The sequence below is a fragment of the Hypanus sabinus genome, chromosome 10, assembly GCF_030144855.1.
Source record: "Hypanus sabinus isolate sHypSab1 chromosome 10, sHypSab1.hap1, whole genome shotgun sequence".
NCBI classification, from domain to species: Eukaryota; Metazoa; Chordata; class Chondrichthyes; order Myliobatiformes; family Dasyatidae; genus Hypanus; species Hypanus sabinus.
This window is the reverse complement of record NC_082715.1, coordinates 108820157-108829223: the sequence shown is the minus strand read 5'-3', so window position 1 is coordinate 108829223 and position 9067 is coordinate 108820157. Positions and strand designations below refer to the sequence as shown.

The 9067-nt window shown below is 43.1% G+C and overlaps 1 protein-coding gene across 7 annotated transcripts in view; it reads right to left on the bottom strand.

Annotated features, from left to right (window-relative positions):
* Positions 1-3615: 3615 nt before the first annotated feature.
* The window catches only part of aars2 (alanyl-tRNA synthetase 2, mitochondrial (putative)), a 91070-nt gene continuing 85618 nt past the window's right edge, over positions 3616-9067 (bottom strand). For all 7 annotated transcript variants that reach the window (XM_059982570.1, XM_059982573.1, XM_059982568.1 and 4 more), the window contains 3 exons: positions 5240-5323; positions 5027-5137; positions 3616-4400 (listed from right to left, as the gene is read on the bottom strand). In XM_059982570.1, the coding sequence (XP_059838553.1) occupies positions 4236-4400; positions 5027-5137; positions 5240-5323 (360 nt within the window). In that variant the 3' untranslated portion in view covers positions 3616-4235. The remainder of the gene's footprint in view (positions 4401-5026; positions 5138-5239; positions 5324-9067) is intronic.

Genomic DNA, 9067 nt, shown 5'->3' with positions numbered 1-9067 from the left:
CGTTTACTTCATTCTCTTTGTAACCAATTTCAGTATTGATGAACTGTTTAATGAGTTAACCAAGGTGTAACTATTCTCAAATGTGAATAAATACACTGGATAAGGCACTCTAGCCCTAGCCTGTGGTATGTTGCTGCTGGCCTACTTCCTCAGCAGCAAAACAAGATAGCTTTCTACATCATTACATTTTCTCAGACTTTGTTGACCCAAATTTTGAATTCTTCTGTCCTGTATATCAGATGTACAATTTAACAAGAGAACATTTTTGATTGTTCTTGATTTTATGCAGCTTTGAGTACATTTTTTTATATTAATGGGAATTACAGTATTTCAGATGGAATTTGCGTTATCCACCTTCCCTCTAATCTGTTCTGTACTGGGGGACACATTTCCAAAAATGTGCACCTGTTTAAATCTACATTTGCAAGTGGCACAAATGGAATTTACTGTAAATGTTTTTGTTCAGAGGAATCCATTCCCCGTTTGGTTCCTGCCAACCCCTACCCCCTGCTTTCTATAAGCCGCTTCTGAGGTACAATAATATTGGCCTTGTGTTGCACCTGCCTGCTTTGGTTCTCTCTCTGATCACATGCTGTTGGTTGTCCAACCCTTTGAGAATGCTGTACTGTTCCATAGGAACATACCTGTCATAACCTTCCCTGTCACCTTACCATCACTTGCCCCCACCATATCCTTTTTGTCAAAATTCTATCTATTTTTCCCTTAAAAATTCAGAAACTTCTATTGCTTTTGAGGCAAAAGCCCTTTAAAGAAAGAAAATGCATTTCATCTGCTCTAACTGGGCAACCTCTTTCAATAGCTCTAGTTTCACAAGTATTGATCCTGACAAGATTTGTGGTCAGTCATGTCCCCACTCACCCTTCTATACTCATGGATACAAATCTAGCTTATCCACCCTTCCCTTAGGAGGTATACCACTCATTCTAGCTAATAGCCTTTCTCTGAACTACCTCCAATTTGAATCCTCCTTTGCATAAGGAGACCAATTCTTTACACAGTATTCCTGACCTTCCTCTTACATTCAATTCCCTAGCAATTAATATTAGCTTTCCTGATTTCTTGCTACTGCTGTATTACGATCTTATACAAATCATAGTGCATCCAGTTATTACTGTATCATAGAACTCTGCAAGCTCTCAACATCTGCTACATCATAGAAGTACAATAAATTAATTGACCATTTTCCTTTCACAAAGCCATGATTAATTTTTCCAATCTCCTACAGTAGCATTTTCAGTAATAGATTATATTATCTTCCCTCTAATATGTTAATCTAACCCTTTCTGGCTCTCTCACTTTATACGCAAAGGAGTCAGATTTGCAATTTTTCCAATCAGGCAACATTCCCTGAATCAAGGAAATTTTGGAAAATAAACCAGCATGTTAACTCCTCTACAGCATAGCATCTGCAGTTTCTTTTAAATATTTGCCTCAAGTAGCTGCCTGTTTTAAATCTACCAAGCTCTGGAGGTTTATTAGCTCGCAAACATTTCTTAGCCCTGTTTCCAATCCAGGCGTAGTCAAGAGCTGGAATGGAATTACAATTCAAAGTGGGTCTGGAGGAAACAGAACGAGCACTTGCAGCAGTTTTTCCAGGATTCCATGTTTGGCCCTTGTGCTATCTATGTGACCAGTATAATGGAGGATAAAGTAATTTAGTATTTAAGACCCTGTAGATGTAAAGTTTATTTGTGGTAGGGCAGCTAGTAGTAAAACTGGCCTAGATAGTGATCTATAGGGATAGCCTTGGATCATTTTACATCAGAAAGTAAAGCCCTGTGATATCAGAGAATAAACAGCAAAAAAGGTCTTTTAAACAAACTATAGAATTGTATCCAAGAAGCAGATTCTGTCTCTCAGTACAGATTGCACCTGGAATCGCACTTTTTCCCCACTCTAGTCAAATTATCACCCATAATGGTCCCAGTGTGAGAAAATTACAGTACCCACTTGAAACTGGAACTCCATCTGAAATCCTGTTAGTTACCCATACAACAGCAGGTGAACTTTGTAGAATCTGTTGTATTTGAGATGAACAAAGTAACTGTAAATAGCTTTGTTTGGAGGGGGATTGGTGGGTGGGTGGAAGGGAGTTTTCAATTTTTATTGTAATTGCTCCTATAACAATATGCATTGTACAGTGAGATTACCTTTATTTTTTTGCTGGAATAAAGATTTGTAATTTGGAACAAACTTTTCCTGTAATTTATTTCTGTGGAGTAAGTGCTACTATTCTTTAATTTCTTGGAGTTAGTAATTAGTTCCAGTTGGCTATGTGCTGGGGTGGTTCTGCAGACTGCAGTAGTCAGTGAAGCAAATTGGTGGGTAATTTGAGAGATTCCGCATTGCTGTTGCTGTTTTCAGTGGCCTGCATGTGTTATGAGAGACCAGAGACTCTTGGTGCTTCTTGGAATTTCTTATGTCTACAGTGATGCATTTTATTTACCTGTTTATCATTGGTGAATGGGAATGGAGAGTGGTGGTTCACATTCTGGTAGGTGTTCCTGGGAATCTTCTGTTTGAAATGGAATTACTAACATGGCCAAACATTTATTCGGGGCAGGAGAAGGGCAGAGTTTGCTAATGTTCCTGAGGAGCTTCCTCTTCAGTCATCTTCCTGCTAGTCATCTTACCTTGACTTAGTTTCTAGCTGCTCTTTCTTGCATGTTGGCAGACTTTACCTGATGTGGCAAAAGTTAGTGGAGGCTCCCTGCAATGATCCTGAGGCCAGGAAGTTAAAAAAGTTCCTTTCCTGAGTCCAAGCCAGGTGTGCATGAAGGTCATTTGTACAAAATAACACCTAGTTTGGTTCAGTCATTTGAGTGGTTTTGCACTTGGGCATTTTGTGCCTCTGGCCCAGAATTGTCTGACATCCAACATGGCACTACCAGAAAAATAGTTCATACCTACACTGAGTATCCCTGGCTGGTGGGAGCAAACTGAGGCTGCATGCAGTCTGCTCAGAAGCTGCCGAGGGTTCTGAGGGCAGCATGTGCTCCTTTAACTGGTTCTGAAATAAATGTAGCACATGGTGTTTTCCTCTCTGATTGCCAAACTAGAGTAGTTGATGGATCTGGCAGCTCCAACCTGTGTTGGGGAAGGCTGCACATCAAATTGACAACAGTATGGGAGAACACCAAAATACATTGCAATTGTAACTGGTAGAGCTTCACCTGAAAATTAACTTTGAATTAAAAAGAGAGTGTTTCAGGTTCTAGCCACACACATTCATGCTTGCATTATCAGTGATGAAGCTCTAGCCAGATTTCTCATTCTGCCACAACAGAACCAAAAATGCATGTTACCCTTCTTTTCCACATTCTCTCTCATTTCTGTCTCAAGCAAAGGGACTGGCTTCCCATGAATAGGTTTCCCAATGGTTGTTGTAGTAATGTTTCCCTCAATCACTTCCCTCATTATCTGATTCAGTAGAACAACTCTCTTTGCAACATCACAAGCTATTACTCTGGAGATCTGATGCTACCAGTCTCACCCTTGGGTTAACCTGGGCAGCAGCCCAAAGGTGTGCAGATCCCTCCTCTCCAGCTCAAGTTCAGTAATGGGGATGAGAGACGAAGGAAATTAGCAGCGGAATTTTCACAAAAAACTTTTTAATTTGTACAACAGAAAACATCACAGTCCTCTGCCATCCCTACTCCTGGTATCTCAAAATACTGGTCTTTCAACCCACATCACCACCCCTGGATACAGACATCAGAATGAACCAGCGATTGATGGGACCTCTACACGAGGAGTAGGCAGCCTTGGTTCAATGTCCATGATGGCTGGGCAGGACATTGAGAACTGGGCACGCGGCATGCATGGCTGGAATAGTTCAGGAGGAGGTCCAGGCAATGAGAGCCTGGATGTTCTGCTCTTCCAGTGTCCCGAGCATTTAACTGCCAGGGGATGGCCAAGTCCTGATGTCAATCCTGGTTCTAATCGAAAGAATCCTTAATCTCATGTACATATCCAGCTGGGTCTAATTGTCAATTCCACCCCAGGGGAACTTGTCTCCCACTACAGGGGACCTACTCAGTCACTTGTTGGAATGACCCACACCCTACAAAGCAGCTACCTGTCCACTCGTGGTAGCAGGATGCAGAGGAGAAAAATCCCCTTGTCAGAACCACAGCTGGGACAGGATGATACAATGCATTGAGATGGCGGAGTGATAGAGGGACGGATCCTCCTTGCCAACAGATCTCTGATGTTTACATTCTACTTCTGGCATACTGCTCAGCCCTTCTGCGGACTTCCTCCAAGTCAGAACTATTCCCGGTTCCCTTGGCGATAAGGTCAGAGCCTCCAGCACTCCCGCCCATGCCTGCACAGACAGCCAGGGCCCAGTCCACCGCAGACAGACTGCTCCACATGTCCTGGAGAAAACAGGCAGTCAGACTAGACAAGTGGGGGGTGGGGGGGACAGAGGAATAATTCAGTGTGGGAGAGTTCGAGGAAGAATTTGTTGGGGAAGGGAGAGAAAATGTGGAGAATGGTGGTGGCATCCGTCAGTCTCGAGAGACCATGGATCTGCGCCTGGAGTTTCCAGGGCGCAGGCCTGGGCAGGGTTGTATGGGAGACTGGCAGTTGCCCAAGCAGCAGGCCTTCCCCTCTTCACGCCACCGATGTTGTCCAAGGGAAGGGCACTAGGACCCATGCAGCTTGGCACTGGTGATGTCGCAAAGCAATGTGTTAAGTGCCTTGCTCAAAGACACAAACACGCTGCCTCAGCTGAGGCTCAAACCAGTGACCTTCAGGTTACTAGTCGGATGCCATGCCCACTAGGCCACGCGCCAACACTATGTGGAGAATAGGAGTGTTGGATGTGGGATGCTCCACTTGGTACAACCTCATGGGGGAAGGTCATAGGGAAGAAAGGACAAGTGGTGGGGCAGTGGGTGTTGTTCAGTGGAATGGTGGACCTCTGCAGTGTGGGGTTGGCAGAGAAAGGGATTGTTGTGCTCGGTGCACAGAGGAAGAAGCCCATCATGTTACCACTCACCTGGGGAACCCGACACACACACAGAACCTTGCCCCCAGGATGGGGGCTCAGTAACATTACAGAGCAGCTTGGACACTGGATGGATAGAAGCTTCACCATCTTCCCCAGGACCTGGAACACAGAGAGAGGTAAGTCTGGAGAGGAAGAGGGGGAGGAGGGATGGTTGAAAGATGGGGAGGTTGTGGGTGACAGAGGTAGGGGTGACACACTCACAGTGATGGGCTGTTCTGGTACGGTATCCACAACCAACGTCTGGTCTCGTGACTGTGCCAGGACAACGCGGAGATGGTCAGCGGCCTGAGGGGAGGGAAGAGGTTCCAGTCCCATAGTCACAGGCAGAGAGGGATGGGAGAGGGAGAAAGAGAATGAGATGTCAGGTAGTCAACTCCCACCACCTCAGTAAACCCCAACCACACCATACTGCAGCTGAACACCATCCCACTGCACAGCACCCCTTTGTGGATAACCACATCACCAGCTCCTCAAAGAATGAGTTGAGGAAGTAGAGCTTGGTTGCAGGAGGCAGGTAACTGGGTGACTGTCGGGAGAAGGAAAGGAAATGGGCAGCCAGTGCAGAAAACCCATGTGGCTGATCCCCCTCAATAATCAATATAGTGTTTTGAGGGGGATGATGTACCAGGGAGGAGCCGTAGATAGGAAATGTGAGGAGATCCTTGAGAGACTTTAGGGAGTTAGGTAGAAAGCTGAAATACAGGATCTCTAGGGTAGTAATCTCTGGATTGCTGCCTGTGCCACCTGCCAGTAAGGGTAAGATTAGGATGATTTGGTAGATGAATACATAGCTAAGCAACTGGTACAGGGGAAAGAGTTTCAGATTTCTGGAACTTTGGGATCTTTCAGGGAAAGGTATGACCTATACAAAAGGGATAGGTTACACTTGAACCCAAGGGGACCAATATCCCTGCGGGCAGGTTTGCTAGAGTTGTTTCGGAAGGTGCAAGCTGATTTGGCAGGGTGATGGGAACTAGAGTGATAGGGCTGAGTATGGGGTAGCTGGTTTACAAATGTCAACGGGGTAAGTTGCAATGTAAAAGGGGGACAAAATCAAAAAGGGTGATGAATACAGGACTGAAGGTGTTGTATTTGAATGCACACAGTATATGGAATAACATAGATGAACTTGTAGCAGTTACAGATTGGCATGTATGACGTTGAGGGCATCACTGAATCACGGCTGAAAGAAGATTATGGTTGGGAGCTTAACGTCCAAGGATACCCATTGTATCGACAGGGCAAGCAGATGGGCTGGGGTGGCTTTGTTGGTTTAAAAAAAATGGTGACATAGGATTAGAAGATGTAGAATTGTTGTGGGTAAGGCTGAGATACTGCAAGAGTAAATAGACCCTGATGAGAGTTGTATACAAAACTCCAAACAGTAGAAAATGTAGTCTACAAATTACAATGGGAGATAGTAAATGCGTCTCAAAAGGGCAATGCTACGATAGTCATGGGGGATTTCAATATGCAGGTAGATTGGGGAAAATCAGGTTGGTGCTGGATCCCAAGGGGCAATTTCTAAAATGCCTCAAAACAGCTGCACAGATTGACATTGTGGTTAAGAAAGCATACGGTGTATTGGCCTTTATTAATCGTGGAATTGAATTTAGGAGCCGAGAGGTAATGTTGCAGCTATATAAGACCCTGGTCAGACCCCATTTGGAGTACTGTGCTCAGTTCTGGTTGCCTCATTACTGGAAGGATGTGGAAGCCATAGAAAGGGTGCAGAGGAGATTTACAAGGATGTTGCCTGGATTGGGAAACATGCCTTATGAAAACAGGTTGAGTGAACTCAGCCTTTTCTCCTTGGAGTGACAGAGGATGAGAGGTGACCTGATAGAGGTGTATAAGATGATGAGAGGCATTGATTGTGTCGATAGAGGCTTCTTCCAAGGGCTGAAGTGGTTGCCACAAGAGGACACAGGTTTAAGGTACTGGAGAGTAGATACCGAGGACACGTTAGGGATAAGTTTTTTTTAATGCAGAGTGGTCAGTGCGTGGGATGGGCTGTTGGCAACGGTGGTGGAGGCAGATACGATAGGGTCTTTTAAGAGACCTTTGGATAGGTACAGTGGTATGCAAAAGTTCAGGCACCCCTAGTCAAAATTTCAGTTACTATGAATATCTAAGCGAGTCAAAGATGACCTGATTTCCAAAAGGCATAAAGTCAAAATGACACATCTCTTTAATATTTTAAGCAAGATCACTTCTTTATTTCTACCTTTTACAGTTTCAAAATAAAAAAGGAAAAGGGTCCGAAGCAAAAGTTTGGGCATCCTGCATGCTCAAAACTTAGTAACACCCCCTTTGGCAAGTATCACAGCTTGTAAATTCTTTTTGTAGTCAGCTTAAGAGTCTTTCGATTCTTGTTTTGGGGATTTACGCCCTTTCTTCCTTGCAAAAGGCTTCTAGTTCTGTGAGATTCTTGGGCCGTCTTGCATGCACTGCTCTTTTGAGGTCTATCCACAGATTTCCGATGATGTTTAGGTCGGGGGACTGCGGGGCTCATGGCAAAACCTTCAGCTTGCGCCTCTTAAGGTAGTCCATTGTGGATTTTCAGGTGTGTTTAGGATCATTATCTTATTGTAGAAGCCATCCTCTTTTCATCTTCAGCTTTTTTTTTTACAGATAGTGTGATATTTGCTTCCAGAATTTGCTGGTATTTAATTGAATTCATTCTTCCCTCTACCAGTGAAATGTTCCCCGTGCCACTGGCTGCAACACAAGCCCAAAGCATGATCGATCCACCCCCTTGTTTAATAGTTGGAGAGGTGTTCTTTTCATGAAATTCTGCACCGTTTATTCTCCAAACATACCTTTGCTTATTGTGGCTAAAAAGTTCTATTTTAACTTCATCAGTCCACAGGACTGGTTTCCAAAATGCATCAGGTTTGTTTAGATGTTCCTTTGCAAACTTCTGACGCTGAATTTTGGCTGCAATGAGCAAAGGTATGTTTGGAGAATAAACGGTGCAGAATTTCATGAAAAGAACACCTCTCCAACTGTTAAACAAGGGGGTGGATCGATCATGCTTTGGGCTTGTGTTGCAGCCAGTGGCACAGGGAACATTTCGCTGGTAGAGGGAAGAATGAATTCAATTAAATACCAACAAATTCTGGAAGCAAATACCACAGCGTCTGTAAAAAAAAAAGCTGAAGATGAAAAGAGGATGGCTTCTACAATAAGATAATGATCCTAAACACATCTGAAAATCCACACTGGACTACCTTAAGAGGCGCAAGGTTTTGTCATGGCCCTCACAGTCCCCCGACCTAAACATCATCGGAAATCTGTGGGTAGACCTCAAAAGAGCAGTGCATGCAAGACAGGCCAAGAATCTCACAGAACTAGGAGCCTTTTTTTTAAAATAATTTTTTATTGCATTTTTAAATGATTACAAAGTATGAAAAAACAATGTATATAACCCATACCCCCTAACTGCCCTATAGAAAAAAAAAGAAAGAAAGAAAGAAAGAAAGAATGCCTGGTGGTTGGAAGATCTCCACATGCTCCATGGAATTCGTAATAATTTTAATATGTATATTTATTTCTTTCCCCTAATAACCAATTGTTTCATCTTCAAAGCATCTATATATTTAATCCTGTCTTTTGTAAATAAGGGCTCCAAATTTTCAAAAATGTTTCATATTTATCTCTTAAATTATAAGTAATTTTTTCTAATGGAATACAACCATAGATTTCTTTCTTCCAAGAATCTATACTTAAATGTGTATCCGATTTCCAAGTAACTGCAATAGCTTTTTTGGCTACTGCCAGTGCAATTTTTATAAATTCTTTCTGATACTTATTTAGTTTGAGTTTCGGTTTTATCCCTTCAATATCACCTAGTAAAAATAATATTGGATTATGAGGAAATTGTGTTCCTGTAATTTGTTCCAGTAAAAGTCTTAAATTTGTCCAAAAAGGTTGAATTTTAGAGCAAGACCATGTCGAATGTAAAAAAGTACCAGTTTCCTGGTTACATCGGAAACACAGAACTAGGAGCCTTTTGCAAGGAAGAAT